The sequence below is a fragment of the Bison bison genome, unplaced genomic scaffold (genome assembly GCF_000754665.1).
Source record: "Bison bison bison isolate TAMUID 2011002044 unplaced genomic scaffold, Bison_UMD1.0 scf7180017864092, whole genome shotgun sequence".
In the NCBI taxonomy this organism is placed as follows: Eukaryota; Metazoa; Chordata; class Mammalia; order Artiodactyla; family Bovidae; genus Bison; species Bison bison.
The window spans coordinates 1,619,351-1,635,859 of record NW_011494664.1 but is presented as its reverse complement, the minus strand read 5'-3'; the positions used below and the strand labels follow the sequence as shown (position 1 = coordinate 1,635,859).

The 16,509-nt window shown below is 41.3% G+C and overlaps 2 protein-coding genes across 5 annotated transcripts in view; one reads left to right on the top strand and one right to left on the bottom strand.

Annotated features, from left to right (window-relative positions):
- Window positions 1-10,276, bottom strand: part of G3BP2 (GTPase activating protein (SH3 domain) binding protein 2) — a 92,691-nt gene extending 82,415 nt beyond the window's left edge. Inside the window, exons 1-2 of the mRNA XM_010838154.1 lie at window positions 10,075-10,276; window positions 9,856-9,975 (exon numbers count right to left, since the gene is read on the bottom strand). The gene's annotated coding sequence lies outside the window, so the exon portion shown is untranslated. The remainder of the gene's footprint in view (window positions 1-9,855; window positions 9,976-10,074) is intronic.
- A 91-nt stretch (window positions 10,277-10,367) lies between these two features.
- USO1 (USO1 vesicle transport factor) overlaps window positions 10,368-16,509 on the top strand; it is an 81,071-nt gene continuing 74,929 nt past the window's right edge. For 2 of the 4 annotated variants that reach the window (XM_010838159.1, XM_010838160.1), the window contains exon 1: window positions 10,369-10,680. In XM_010838159.1, coding sequence (XP_010836461.1) covers window positions 10,615-10,680 — 66 coding nt within the window. In that variant the 5' untranslated portion in view covers window positions 10,369-10,614. Of the gene's footprint in view, window positions 10,681-16,509 lie in introns of all 4 variants that reach the window. The other 2 variants (XM_010838158.1, XM_010838161.1) reach the window with 2 other exon arrangements.

Here is a 16,509-nt window from a genome sequence, read left to right as displayed (position 1 = left end):
ACAGGGACACGACTGAGCGACTGAACTGAACTGATGGACACATAACATCTGAATGCAATGTGTGATCCTGGTTTGGTATTGGGCCAGAAAGGAAAATAATTGGGACTCCTGGCAAAATTTGAATAAGGTCTGTAGATTAGATAATTGCATTGATATCAGTGTTAATTTCCTGGATTTGATCACTGCACTGTGTTGTTTAAGAAAACGTTTTTGTTGTTAGGAATTGGGTACTAAAATAAAGGGATATCATGCTTACAAATTCTTTCCCAGATGGTTTAGGGGAAAATGCATAATTTAGAGAGAAAAAAATGATAAAGTAATTGTGATAAAAATGTTAACATTCGAGGAATCTGGGTGAAAATATTTAGGAATTCTTTGTACAATTTTTGCAACCTTTTCTCAATTCTAAAATTAATTCAGCATAAAAGTTACATGAGTAAAAAAGTAGAGGATGGATAGATAACTTGTCCATAGATAACATTTGATCTTGACCTTTCTCTTTCTTTCTTCCCAGATAAGGTTACAACCACAATCAGCTTTTAACAAAAAAGACAATGCTTTGAGCCAAGCATGGCTTACCAGAAAAGTACCAGCTTAGATCCCAGACAATTTGTTTTAAGGCATTCTTTGGTTTTCTTTTGCAAGGCAGTAGGTAATCAAAACCAAGACAGGAAAGTTAAGTCTAATTTGCCTAAGACTACACCATTCCAAAGAGGTAGGACCCAATTCTGTTGAGGTTTGCAAACAAAACATTCCTTTCTACTCTATACCATGCTGAAGCCCAGGCTTCACTCTCTGTGAAAATACAAATAAGAATTTCAGCACTCCAGAAGGAACCTATAGTGGGAAAGAAGCTATTGCAGGGCCTGGCAGAGAGGACAGACACTCAAATGTTTGCTGAATCAGTAGCTCAGGAAACCAAGCACATCTGTTTTCAGTATTCTGCTATACTGAGCTATTTTTAAGTACTGAAGAAAAAAAAACACTGTATTTATGTGGGTGTAATACTCTAGCTGCAGATATTAGTCAGCAGTTTCATTCAGTTTCTTGGATCTCATTCTCTACTGTCTCCCCTTTCTCTTCTGTGACTGTTCTCTGCTTCACAGAAGCCCCACTAACCCCCTCTGAGCCCCTTCCTTATCAATCAGCTCTTGCAATTCCATCTCCCACCTTACCCCTCCCTCAAAAAGGGAGGAGCTGAGTATGAATTAGAGGAGAAAAGTTCTACAAATAAAGAGGCTCATTCTGCCAGAGAGGTCAGGAGTTAACACGCAAGAAGGACCATCTTTCCTAAATTTGACAAGGAAAAATAAAAAACAAGGAGCCCAAGTCTCTGGCCAGAGCCGAGTAGCCACCTACAGACCAAGATTGCAAAAGCCCCAAACAGAAAAGTGAAATGTAAGGAAAGGTGCTGAATTCAGGCCTAACCAGCCCATCAAGTATGCAAGATACAGCAGAACTTAGAGTCACTCATTCTGTTAAAATGAAATGGGTTATATTTGTAGTTTCATTGATATGTTTTCAATGGTTATGAATTTTGCTTTTAAGAAAACAAAGCTCTTGGTATTTACTACACCATGAAGTAAGTACCTAAATACAAGTATAGTCATTTTGCTTCCCAGGTGCCAGTACAGAACCCACCTGCCAATGCAGGAGATATAAGAGACTGCAGTTCGATCCTTGAGTTGAGAAAATCCCCCCTGGAGGAGGGCAACCCACTCCAGTATTCTTGCCTGGAGAATCCCATGGACAGAGGAGCCTGGCAGGCTATAGTCCATAAGGTCACAAAGAGCTGGACACAGCTGAAGCTACCTAGAACGCACTCACATAGAAACTTGAACCCCATCTAGACAGCAGCACCTGCACAAGAAGACTGGTTGCTATTTAGGACTCATCATGCATATACCTGGGAGAGAGGGAGCAGTTTAAGGACTTGGGTCTGGGTCATCTTGGGTCTCACCAACTGTGGCCCTGCCCTGGAAAGGCCATGTGTGTATTGGGGTATTAGAGGTAGGGAGAGGGTTCATGCATGCATGCATGCATGCTAAGTCGACTATTTTCGACCCTATGAACTGTAGCCCGCCAGGCCCCTCTACCCATGGGATTCTCCAAGAAGAATACTGGAGTGGGTTGCCATGTCCTCCTCCAGCAGATATTCCCAACCCAGGGATTGAACCCGCATCTCTTACATCTCCTGCATTGGCATGTGGGTTCTTTACCACTAGCGCCTCCTGGAAAGCCCAAGGAGAAGGGAGTGGGAGAATAAGCTGGAGCTCTTCTATTTCTTTATATTACCCATGACTAGTGTGGTATTTGAGATCCTGGGCAAGGCAGCATCAGGAACAGTCGAGCCAGAGAGAAGGCTTCTGTCCTCAGCCTCTCTGCGCTCATAATCTTCTATCTTCTATTCCTCTGCCCATCAACTCTTGAGCTGCTGGCAGACAATTACGTCCACAGCCAACTCCCTCTTCTTTCCTCAAACTGTATGCCAGTTCTGGACCCTCCATCTAATATCTGCAACTTACTGCTGCTGCTGCTAAGTCACTTCAGTCGTGTCCAACTCTGTGTGACCCCATAGACGGCAGCCCACCAGGCTTCCCCATCCCTGGGACTCTCCAGGCAAGAACACTGGAGTGGGTTGCCATTTCCTTCTCCAATGCGTGAAAGTGAAAAGTGAAAGTGAAGTCGCTCAGTTGTGTCCAACTCTTAGCGACCCCATGGATTGTAGCCTACCAGGCTCCTCCTTCCATGGGATTTTCCAGGCAAGAGTACTGGAGTGGGGTGCCATTGCCTTCTCCGGCAACTTACTGAGCTTACCCCAAATTCATGTAGCGTGCTGGTTGCTTATAGTCAACATCATTAAAGAACTGGAACTGGGGAGAGAGGAGACCTTGGAGATCTGGGCTGGCTTTGAAATGCTCTGGTCCAAGTCAGTTACCACCCTGCTGGCCCTGGAGGCCCAATCTACATTGACAAGGTCCCCTGCTCTTGTACTCACCTGACCACAGACTTAGGCAGATGAGACAGTCAGCTGCAACTGCCTGGTCGTAGATTGCTAATGAACATGGCAATAACTTCACGAGAAGTTACCTTAAACTTCCAGGAAGTCTTAGCATCACCGAGTAATTCAAACTTCAAAAGACTTAGTTTAGCTGTGGAATGGGGCAGTAAAATCTTCAACCCCATTCTGGCTATTCAGGACTTGCCTGTTTAGCTAGCTGCAGGGAGTGGGGGAACACAGTGGGTGTGGAGAGATGACAGTCAAATTCTCTACAGGAGATAAGAGTGCCTGGGCCTGGAGCTGATACATTTATCCCTCAATAAACACTCTTATAGGACTCCCCGGTGATCCGGCGGTTAAGAATCCCCTTGCCAAGGCAAGGGACATGGGTTTGATCCCTGGTCCAGGAAGATCCCACATGCTGTGGAGCAACTAGGCCTGCGTGACACAACTACCCAGCTTACATACTTAGAGCCCAAGAGCCACAACTACTGAGCCTGCGTTCTAGAGCCTGTGCTCCAAAACAAGAGAAGCCACCGCAATGAGAAGCCCACACACCACAACTACAGTAGCTCTCCACTTGCAGCAATGAAGACACAGCACGGCCAAAAATAAACTAACTTAAAATTTTCAGTCTTACAAAAAGTCCTTTGGAACTGAAAATGGGATTTCCTAATTTAAGTGTTTTATTAAGTAAGCACTTCTCTTATATTTTCCGAAGAATGGAAACACACCTGGACTGTACTCTTGTAAAAAGTGGGTATAGATATAGCTTTGCTTGCAGATATAAATACAAAGCAATGTAAAATTACTTTTATTAAGTAATGCAACATGATCTTTTGAACATTTTGTAGAGCAACAGTACTTATGCTAGCTAGTGCTAGTGGCAGGCAGGAAAAAAATATTAAAAAAAAAACCAAACTGGCAAGCAGTCAAGTCCATCAGGGATGTAGCAAGCATCTATTGTTTTTCCTATCCTGATAAACTTTCTGCTGGCCCAGTAGTCCAAAGAAAGTCCCTGTTTCCCTGTTCTTATGCCATACGCCCATTGCTTGTTTTAGAGATGGGCATGTAAACCAAGGCCTGTCAGAGCATCTCACACACTGGACTATAGGAATTCACCCAACACAAAGGTACATGCCCCAGTAAGGTCCAGTGAGTAATAAGAGGGCTTTTGCTGGGATTCTAAGAAGAGAGGTAAAGAGTCTTCCTCTATAAACTTGGACCTGGGAGGTTACAGGACTGCAGGAACTGACAGCAAACTTGCCCTTGCAGAGAGTCAGAGAAAGAAACCAACAGAAAGAGCAGAGTCCAGATAAAATAATTAAAGTCCAGATCCTTGAGAGATTATCTGGATGTTTCCCAGAGCAAGTCATGTCTGAAGTAACGGACTTTTCTGTAACATGAGCCAACAGTTTGAAGTGAGTACTGTTATAGGGTAGTATCTTTAAATGTTCAGTTGTTAAGAAATTGATGATATGCACCAAAGATACCTAGGTCTCCACTCTGACCTTTATTATTTACTCTGTTTCATGCACTAAAGTACTAAGCACATTAAAGCTATTATGTAATAAAATTCTAACAACCACCACATGAGGAGGATATTATTATCCTTCTCAAAACAGATAGAGAAGGAATTTGCAACCTGGACTCTAGAGCATGTGAAACTACTTGATTATTCAGGTCCTTGCCTCGGTCACGTTTCACATCTCTTAAGAGAGGTGGCTATCCAACATTTTAGCCTCTTTTCTTCCAAATGACACAGGAAGTATGAACAAATGAAATCCAAATGGAGCAGGATGGGGCCCCAGAACCCTCTATCTTGTACCCCCCTCTTCCAAGGAATTCCTAGGGCTTCAAAAAATATTTTAAAAGCATTTCACAGAACACAATAAGAAAGGATAAAGAATACTTCTTGTATGGAACAATTTCCAAGAATTATTAAATAGGAAAATGTAAGGTGCAGAACAGTTTATACAATGTGCTACATTGATTTGTGTTATTAAAAGAGAGTACATATACATATATGTGTATCTGGAAGGATAAACAAGAATTGTTTATATTTGCCTGGGTGGCCAAGGAATAGTAGGAAAACTTTTTGCTAAGTACACTTTTGTCACTTATATTTTAACCACGTGAATGTATTATCTGTCTTAAAGAAGGAGAAGGAGACAACCATGATGACAATAATTGCATTCGTGTAATGAATTTCAAGCCAGAGTGAGCTTGCCACTGGGAGGTTGAAATGGTTCTCCCAACGGGCTGCTATCTGATCCCCAAAATTTAACTCCTTTCTTCCACATTTATCTTTACATATGACTAAGTGTTAATTACTAAATTGATTGCTGAAAGCAAACAAAATATTCATAAACTAAATTTAATCAAATTTTCTGAGGAAAAGTTTCTCAGACTCTGTTGAGGAAGTGTGGGCGCTATGCAACGTTGCAGCGCTGCAGAATTTCTGCTTCCATGCATACAAACTGAAGCTGGGAACTTCCTCATTTGAGCTCATTCATCCCTTAAAGAGCTACTAAGTGCTGACCATGTGTCATATAATGTGCTTAAGCACTGAACACAGAACCTGAAAGTGTTAGTCGCTCAGTCGTGTCTTGACTCTTTGTGACCCCATGGATGTACCCTGCCAGGTTCCTCTGTCCCTGGAATTCTCCAGGCAAGAATACTGGAGTGGGTTGTCATTCCCTTCTCCAGGGGATCTTCCCAACCCAAGGATCAAACCCGGGTCTCTTACACTGCAGACGGATTCCTTACCATCAGAGTCACCAGGGAGAGCTATAGAAGAGAGAACAATTTACAAAAGGGCGCATTTAAAATCCCTACCTTATGGGTTTACATTCAGGTGATAGTGGAGAAATATACTATAAACAAAATAAAGATGTAAAATAAATACTATATTCCATTAATCCTATGATGAACATTTCTTCACATTTTATGAAACCTAAAATTGGGATGCATTTTTTGATAGGTGGCATCTTACAGTCAAAGCTATGGTTTTTTTTCCAATAGTCAGGTATGGATGTGAGAGTTGGTCCAAAAAGAAGGCTGAGCACCAAAGAACTGATGCTTTTGAACTGTGGAGCTGGAGAAGATATTCTCCTTGGACTGCAAGGAGATCAAAACAGTCAATCCTAAAAGAAATCAACCGTGAATATTCATTGGAAGGATTGTAGCTGAAGCTGAAGCTCCTGATGTGAAGAGCTGACTCATTGGAAAAGACCTTGATGCTGGGAAAGATTGAAGGCAAGGTAGAAGGAGGTAGGATGAGATGGTTAGATAGCATCACTGACTCGATGGACATGAATTTGGGCAAACTCTAGGAGACAGTGGAGGACAGAGGAGCTTGGCATGCCACAGGCCATGAGGTCAAAAAGAATTGGACGTGACTTAGCAAATGAATAACAATAACAATCTTTTTTCTCTTTCTCTGAGGTACACTTGATGGCATCTTAGATCTGATGAAATACAGAAAAATAATATATATATATATATAAGAATAAAGTAAGACTGATACGGAATACAGAGGACCATAAGCGGTGCAGAGGAAGAAGGAGTATGGGGAGATGGCAACTTAAGAACAGTCAGGAGAGACCCAAGTAACATTTACGTGTGCATCCATGCACAGTTGTGTCTGACTCTATGCGACCCCATAGACTTAGTCCGCCAGGCTCCTCTGTCCATGGAATTCTCCAGGCAAGAATAATGGAGGGGTTGCCGTTCCCTTCTCCAGGGGATTTTCCCTACCCAGGGATAGACCCCAGGTCTCCTGCATTACAGGTAGATTCTTTACCGTCTGAGCCACCAGGGAAGCCCAAGTAACATCTGAGCAGACTTAAGTAAGGTGAAGCAAGTGAGGCATTTCTCTACGTGGGTAGAGGAGCAGGCATCCAAAACACAGCAAAGACAAGCACAAAGGCCATGAGGGGAGATCAAGTTTCAGAAACCTAAGGAAGCCAGTGTTGCTGGAGTGGAGGGAATAAAGCAGGAAGTGAGTGAGGTCAGGGAGACAACAGAGAGGCCAGATTACACAGGGACTTGTAGACCACCTCTCTACTTAGTGCATGATCATTGTCTTGGGTCTAGAGAGGTCAGACAGGGTAATACATAAGAGCACAGGCTTTGGAGTCAGATTACCAATTTATGTTCCAGCTCTGCCACTTTCTACCTATATGACATCAAGCAAGTTACTCTCTGTCCCTGTTTTGTCACGGGAAAAATGGGGCTAATAACATTATTCAGTTCATAAGGTTGTTGGGAGAATTAAGCAATTTATTTCTTGTAAAGTCCTTTGAATAGTCTAGCAAAGAAAGAGCACAAGTGTATTTGATACTGTTATTATTGATTGGTTCTGAATGTCAATTACTGCTTCATCATTATCAATTTATTTTGCTGTGTTTGGTTAATGAATAAAATTTAATGCAAAATTTTATCAACAATATTTTTGAACCCTGACTTTTCCAGTAACTAGTCTTTAAAAACCTGTATGTGATTGATACATTTTAAACACAAATTATCACCTCCACTCATCCTCCAAACCAGGTATGGACAAAACTCCACCGCATTACCACCACCCTCAACCAATCTTGTGTAATGATATTTCATTGTTATTGTTGAGTTTGCTATAGAAAATAAGAAAGGATGAGGAAAGTGGGCCACTGAAGAGAGCCACTGAGCTAGGGGATTGGAAGCAAGCAAATCTAAAAATGAATTTCAAATCAATGAGTTTTGTTAATTGTTCTATTCTCAGAAAAATCACTTTTATTTACCCAAGTTAACATTTTGAAAACTGAAAGTTAACTCAGTCGTGTCTGACTCTTTGCAACCACACGGACTATACAGTCCATGGAATTCTCCATGCCAGAGCACTGGAGTGGGTAGCCTTTCCCTTCTCCAGGGGATCTTTCCAATCTAGGGATCAAACCCAGGTCTCCTCTGCATTGCAGGCAGATTCTTTACCAGTTGAGCCATGAATTATATGTATTTTAATGATTTGTGGCACTCGATTCTTTACCAGTTGAGCCATGAATTATATGTATTTTAATGATTTGTGGCACTCTCCCATTGAATAATTAGATTTATAAAAGTGAGAAGTATAATGGCATAAGTCGGGCAGTCACAATTTTTTCATGTTTTCTTTTCCTTTATTTAAGAAACGGTTCTTGAGCATCTGCTATACTTACTGAAATTTAAAACAAAGCAGGGCATTTTGGAAAGGTTGGTGCCTTAAAACAATTCTGCTAAAATGTGAAGGCGCTGCTTTTTATTACCAAATAATACATGTAATAGACATCCATGAGCCCCACTCTATCTCAGAGCTTTACCCCTAGAGGTGAGGAGAGGCTCAGGGAGGGGTGAGACTTAAGGACTAGATGAAGTTCTTTGCAGATATTACTTGGTAATAAAAATGCTGAGCATTTATTGGTTACTTTTTTTAGGCTGCAAGGAAATGCCCTGGTGGAAAATGTCTAAAGCAAACTGTCAAGTGTCCAGTTTTAAAACAGAGGACAATGCTTAGTGTACAATATTTTTGGCAGTATGATCCCCACTGTTCTCCAACTCACAGAAGCTTAAAACCTTGGCACTAGCAAAGGAAACTGCACCATAGCCTTTGTGATATGTGTTATCTGCAAACCCACCTTACAAATGAAAAAAAGGATCTTCCTCCTCATCATTATATTCATATATCCTTTAATGCTTTTCACCTTTTATGGGACAATGCTAAGCCACAGAGATATAAAAATGAACAACACATTCTGCCATTAACAGTCTGGCTCAGTAGGCATTTACTGAGAGCTTATCAACATATCAACATATCAACAACTGCAAAGGAATAGCATATACACATGTATCTAGATTTCAGGGAGAGCTTTCTGAAGATACCAAAGTTAAATTTTAAGGAACTAGCAGGAGTTTCCTTGATGAAGTGGAGGAAGGGGAAGGACATATCCAGGCATATATCCAGAGTATGTGGGGGAGGCAGGAGCTGAAAAAACAGGCAAGAGCCAGAACATAATAGGCCTATACATCAAGCTAAGGAGTTTGGATTTTATTTTGGGGTGAATGGGCAACAACCGGAGGATTTTCAGACGAGGACTAAAGTGGACAGACGTTTTGTCATTGTCAGGCTCACCCAAGAGTGGACTTGGGTGACTGGAAGAAACCCAAGGCTTAAATGCTGACAAACTAGTTAGGAAGCTATTGCCCGTAATCTTGGTGAAAAATGATGAGAACATAAACCATGTCAGAGGCAGAGAGCATGGAGAGCAGAGACCTACTTGAGAAACAGTCTATAAATAGGCATGACAGGATTTGACTACTACTGGACATGTGGGGGTGAAATCCAGAGTTTCAGATTCCTCCCAGCTTCCTCCTTCCAGCTTAGGCAATTATTTGGCTAGTGGTACTAATGAGTGTGGCAGGGCACATGAAAGAAGCATACTGATTTTTTTTTTTTAAGGAAGGATGGGGAGTCTGAGACCTGTGGGGCATCCAAGGGGAGTGGTGTATGAATCAGTTATAACTAGACTCTGCGCTTTTACGTTCAAGACATTGACAAGACTACTCCATAAGCATGTGTATCTGGCACTCTCATTTCGAAAGAAACAAGGCATACCGATTTGAAAAACGAATATTTTTCATGCTAACTGCCCCCGCCGCCCCCCCACCCCACCCCGCCCCGCCAGCCACACACGCTGAAAATGTAGGAGTTTAGCGTTAATAACAAAACATCATGTTCCCTGCTGCCAAACTGACACTGCAGATTAAGGTATTTTCTCTAGTAAGCCAAACGCAGGGTTGGATTGGTTTCTTCCTCACACCCATAGAAAATAGCGGTGTACCTGGTGTTTAGATCCAGGAATTCCTTTTAGCAGGTTGGAAGAGCAAAAGCTGAGAAATGCGCCCTCCCGTGGCAATGGAATGAGGGGGCTCAAGTACCCTTTTTTTCACCAAACAAAGCCCTGTAAAGAAATGTAATTTGTGGAGATGAGAAGGCCACAAAGCTCGTACTGCTATACCGCAAAACCAAATGAACCCTCCCAGAGGCCGGGACCCCTTACCTGTCACGTCGGCCGAAGGAAAATTTCACTTTCGACTCAACAAAATATAACCCCAGACTTGACAGCTTGCAGTAAGTCCCGCCCGGCAACAATTAAACACCTTGCAAGCCAAAATGCGTACAAAATCCGTAAGGTCCCCTGCCGGCAGGGCCGGGCTCGGACCACGTGGGTGGTTGAGGCCAGCAGGAGGCACCAGCCGAAGGCGGGAGTAGGAGGTGTGTTCTTACGGGGGAGGGTGGAGCCTACGCAGTGGGCGGGGCTTGGGAGGACCCGGGCTACCAGCCTCCTCTTGCCTACTTTCCCCCTTTGCCTTCGCCCTTCGAGCCGCCACGTAACGCCACGTAGCCGCGCATGCGCATCTCAACTGGTGGCGGACGCTGTTTCCGGGCTTAGGGGGCTGGAGCGGCCGCTGAGTAGGCTGTGGCGGTGGCGGCCGGGGAGTGCAAAGTGCAGGCTTTGGGGTCAGGCCCTGCGGAGGACAGGGGAAGTTAATCTCTTCTTTCCCGAAAAGGCCGGTAGAGCCCGCGGCTGAGCGGCAAGATGAATTTCCTCCGCGGGGTTATGGGGGGTCAGAGTGCCGGACCCCAGCACACAGAAGCCGAGACGGTGAGAGGAGCGGCGGGTCCGGGACTTGGGAAGGGTCCGGGCAGAAACCGGGACGGAGGACATAGGGGCCCGGAGGTCATCCCCTGCGCGTCACCGTGGGCCGGGAGTCTACATGCCGCCTCCCCTTTTGCCCCCGTGCCTCTCTTCCTCTCCTGAAACCCGCAAGTTATTCCCTCACACCCGCAGCGCAACCCGCAGCGCGGCGGCTTGGCCCTGATGACAGCAACCGCGCCCCGGAGCTCCGCAGGCCGCTTGGTGGTGGTCCGCGGTGGTACCACCGGGAAAGGCATCCGTCGTGGGCAGAAGTGGCCCGACCTGCCTCCCACGCCCTGGGGCCGCGGGCCTGTCCCTCCCGTTTCGCCAGTGTCTTCACTGGCGGTGATTAACTAAAGTCCACCTCCCTCGCAGTCTGGAATGGGGCTTTGAGGAAGACTGCAGGAAGTTTAAAACCCAGCAGTTGACCAAAGCAAGTGGCTAAGAATAATACGATAGTTTGGGTCACAAAGCCACCTGCCCCTGCCCCTTCAACTGGAGGCAGGTCGTTCTTCAGGTATCATTAGTTCGGACCCCGTTTTTCAGCCTCACCCACTATTTGGGAAATACTCGCTTGGACGTTGTGGGGATCTTTCGCGCTCAAAATGCTTTGGGAACACGCGTCCCTTCCATTTTCTCCCCATTCAGAAGTCTGAACTCGTGGTAACAGGATTTGCAGCGTCACTTTAAAAAAATTGTTAGCTACTCAACACAGTTTTTGATAAGTTGGTTCGATTTTAGGTTTAGGATAAATCTCGAAGTTTGGTTAGTGTCTGTTAGGAATAAGTGTATGACCTTTTTTTTTTTTAACTATTGGTTTGAGGGTAATTTTAGGTCTACAAAAAAGTGACAAAGTATGACATTGTAAAAGTAAACTGTGGTTAGTATTCGTAGACACTACTGGATTGTCTATGAACGTTACTATGTTCTGTGTTACTAGCATCCTGAAGGTTCAATAATAGCTTTCATTTGTCAGGCTCTTACCTTATGCTGGGTACTGTGTTCTTTGTAGTTTACATTTTCATTCTCCTTAGATCCCCAACCACCTTGCAGGACAGGTGACAGTGTCCTCACTTTACAAATGAAAACTTGAGGCTTAGAGAAGTGAAGTCACTTGACCTAAGTCACACTGCTAGTAATGGAGCTAGGATTCAACCAAAGCTTGCCTTACATCAAGCCTAGACTTTATTGCTGATGTCTGCATTTTAATACCTATCTGGGAATTTTTGAAATATATGTAATTATTAAAATTCATGTCATCTGAGTTAGAACTGTTTGAAGCAGAAGCTGAAAGCTGGTGAATCTGCTTTCCTTCATTTGAAAATCAGGAGATTTCACACACGGTCACGTGCACACACACATATGTGCACGCATACACATACACATGCTCTATTCAGATTACCATAGTCAGCCCACCTCTTCAGCTTTTGTTCATGTATTTTATATTTTTGTTTGAGGCACCAGGTTTTAAAGTGTGGTTTATTAAACTTGATTTGAATCCTTGCCTTCCACCTCTCATTAGATTGAACAGGCAAGAGATGACTAATACCCTATGAGTAAAATCAGAAAAATGCCTACTCTGATGGGTGTATTGAGGATTAAGTGAAATAAAAGATGGAAAGAAACTAGCACTTAGTATGTGTTCAATAAAAGTTAAGTTTTTACTTTTTTTTTTTTCTTTTTTTGGCTGTGCCATGCAACATGTGTGATCTTAGTACCCAGGCCAGAGACTAAACCTGTACCCCCTGCCTTGGGAGCTTGGGGTCTTAACCCCTGAACTGCCAGGGAGGTCCCTTATTACATGTTTTCAGGGAAAGAATACTTTCTTTTTTTTTTTTTTGTTATAGTCAGTCTTGTCACAATGTCCTCTCCAGAAAAGATGGTGTACAACTAATTGAATATAGGATTTTAAAGCTGAAAGGCCCTTTGCACATCATCCAGGTGGAACCCCATCATTTTACAAATAAGGAGACTGACGCACAAAGCACTGAAGCCACTTGCACAGTAATGCAGAGCTGAGACTAGAGCACTTTGATCTTGCCATAGTGAATGGAACAACATAGCTTTTATATCATGATTTCAAAGTGAAACTGGAATCACTTGTGTATCATGTATATATAAACTGAAAGGGAAGTGGGGGGCCCTTGTTCTTGCCTAACCTTGAACGTGTATATCAAAATTGGAAAACCAATGTCTTCTGATGAGAATTAATAGTTTACTCTGAGTTACTATTTTATTTCACCATCTCATTCCATCAGGAAGAGTAATTGGTATACAGGGTCATAAGTCACTAATTTAGGAGTATTTATAGAGCATTGGTAGACTGTTGGTATAATATTAGATCTTTTAATTGCTGATTTGATGTGACCTGGATATTCTAGTTGCCCGAGCTTAGAATTTCTAACTTCTGCTTTATCATTATTTTGTAGTTTTGTCCATTTCTGCAAAATTATATTATTTCCATTGTGGTTTCCCTTCTTTCTTGCTTTTCTCATATTTTCCAGTGGAAAGCCTCTTTTCATTGTCTTAAGTTCTACCTCTCCTTCAAAAATTCGTCATGGATCCCTGCCCTAATTTGCACCCCTTATTTTTCCATCCACTAAACTGCAGATAATATTTCTCCTCTGATTAATCTTCAGATTAACTAGATTGTGCATTTCTTAGACTTTCTACCTTTTATATCTGCCCCATCTCTTCTAGACTCTTAAGCATCTTTGGTGCAGTGTTCATATATATTTAATCTGTTTTTCCATAGTAGTACTCAATATTTGTTAAATCATTTTTTACGATATTATGAAAGAAATCACAGATCTATAATCATAGCAACTACAAATTACTAGGTGTTAAAACAATGCTTTTTAAAGACTGTAGGAATCAAAGTTCTGAAATGATTGAAATTCATTATGTCAAACTTTTTACTCAGGGATTTTTCAGATTTGCTGTGCTTTGACTGCTTTCCTGCTTTTCCTTAACTCAAATTTCTTCTAAATGTTTGAGGTGTATCATTGATTGTATGGTACCTAGCTTTTCATACTCAGTTAACAGTAACTTTGGACTGGTATTAAGATGTTCTTTAGAAACAAAGTAGTAAATATTTGTGTTTATATCATATGATAGTCAATAATTCTATAAAGTTCGAAATATTTTAAGTCTGGAGTTTCATTCACATTAAACCTTTCATATTTCATAGAGTCAAATAGTTTTTAATTTGATTTCTCTTTTTTACTTCAGTAGAGAAAGGCAGTAACTGATTTCTGATGATTAAAGTCTCCTTAGCCTTGACATACTTTGCTAGGTCCAGATTGAGTGCTCGTGCTAAGTGCTATGTCACCTCAGTCCTGTCCAACTCTTTGTGACCCAATGGACTGGTAACCCACCAGGCTCTTCTGTCCATGGGATTCTCCAGGCAGGAATACCAGAGTGGGTTGCAGTGCCCTCCTCCAGGGGATCTTCCTGACCCAGGAATTGAACCTTTGTCTCTCTTTTTTTTTTTTTGAACCTTTGTCTCTTAAGTCTCCTGCATTGGTACACAGGTTCTTTACTACTAGTTCAAACTGGGAAGCCCTTTTGCGAGGTCAGACATGCTAAATTTTCCATCTACCTTCCAACTAATGTCTTCTTTTTTTTTTTTGAAGATGAGTTTCTTGCAGATTCCAAGAAAAATGTTAACTATTTGTGGTGATAAATCATAGGGGTGGGGTTCTCTTCTCAAATTGTGTCCCAAAACATGAAAGCTGCAAAAGTACAGAAAAGATATGTAGAATTACTGTACTGCTAAAGTGTCTTTTTTTAGATCAGACTTTGGTCAGCTGACTTGAAAAGCAGAAGGGCTATGGACACAGCTGTAGTTTCTTTTAATAAAAATTGTTATTAAGGAATGTGCACTTAAATTTAGACATAGTTTTGGTTTAGTCGAGCACATTATATACCACGTTACTGTAAAATGTGTAGCCTGAAACTCCTATATCTGGATTCGTGGTTCATATTCTGTATTAATAACCCAGTCAGTGTTGAAACTGGTATGTGTTTTCTCTCTTAGCTCTTACAATAACAGTATCAGAGAAAGCCATAATAACGATTTGTGTTTTGATCACTATACCCAACCAAAGATGTCTCATATTCTTTAAAAGTAGTGCCTATTGAAAACTACATGGCTTTCTTGAAGGTTAATTATGTAGAGTATTTGTATCGTTTAAAATTTACATATCAAAGGGTGTCCCAAAGAATGTGAGTAGCTGTAGTTGAAAGGATTTTGTTACTAAAGACATATCCTGTGTGATGGTCAAAAACAAACAAAAAACCTGATATTTGTATAAGGTTTATTAAATAAACAGTATGTTATGCTTTCAAATATTTTCAAGATAGAGTTAGAAAGTAAGTTGTGTTTGCCAAATCTAATTGATCATATCCTTTTTCTCCCTCCAGGAAACCATGTAGGTCTAGTGTTTTGAGAAACATATATTCGATAAAATGTTCCAGGATAAATTTTTTAAAGGAATGCTGCATTTAAAATAGAAGCCCTTCGTTATCATCAGCTTTATAGAGTTCATGAACTCTTGCCCTTTGGGTAACCTATAAATAATTCTTGATGTTTTATGATTTATAATTGTAATCACTTGAATTATCTTTTAGGAGCGAATATAAGAATTCCTTATGTAAATTTGTATTTTTGTACATGTTCCTCTTATTATTTATACTGCTTTGTCTGGTTTTTCTGTTGTAGATAACCTAGAAAAGGCATGCTTATTTATATTTTTATACCTCAGGCAGAAATACCATTAACTCTGTGTAAAAAGTCACAAATTTTTATAATTTATAAAATTTATAATTAAAGTTGATAATTTTAGTTTATAATTTGGAAACTATATACTGTTAGACTTTGAAATGCTAGCATTTGTGATAGGTTATTTGTTAGACAAGTTTCAGTATGATGCCTTGCTTAAAAGCATGTGCTTTTGGAAAACAGGAAATTTCTTAGAGAAAGCATGGAGAATACATGAAGCAGTATATTATGTTGGCTAACTTATTAGCCATTCCATTACATAATTGTAATGGAAATAGATTATGTTAGGTTTATGGATTGATCTGAAAAGAGACTGTTGTTTGACTTTGTAATCCCCCCCACCCACTTTAAGATTGAAACAGTTCAGATCATCTGAAGATAAGTCTGGCTCTTGCTTTTTTTTTTGTAAAATCTTCTCAGTGATAGAAGTTGTTTTAAAACAAATTTCTGGCTCTTTCTGTAATCAAAACCAGTAACTTTTTATTTCATTAAAACAAATCGACTGTTGATTAGCATGAATTAAATTGAAGAAAGTAGGGAAAACCACTAGACCATTCAGGTATGACCTAAATCAAATCCCTTATGATTATACAGTGGAAGTGAGAAATAGATTTAAGGGCCTAGATCTGATAGAGTGCCGGATGAACTATGGAATGAGGTTCGTGACATTGTACAGGAGACAGGGATCGAGACCATCCCCACGGAAAAGAAATGCAAAAAAGCAAAATGGCTGTCTGGGGAGGCCTTACAAATAGCTGTGAAAAGAAGAGAAGCAAAAAGCAAAGGAGAAAAGGAAAGATATAAGCACCTGAATGCAGAGTTCCAAAGAATAGCAAGAAGAGATAAGAAAGCCTTCTTCAGCGATCAACGCAAAGAAGTAGAGGAAAACAACAGAATGGGAAAGACTAGAGATCTCTTCAAGAAAATCAGAGATACCAAAGGAGCATTTCATGCAAAGATGGGCTCGATAAAGGACAGAAATGGTATGGACCTAACAGAAGCAGAAGATACTA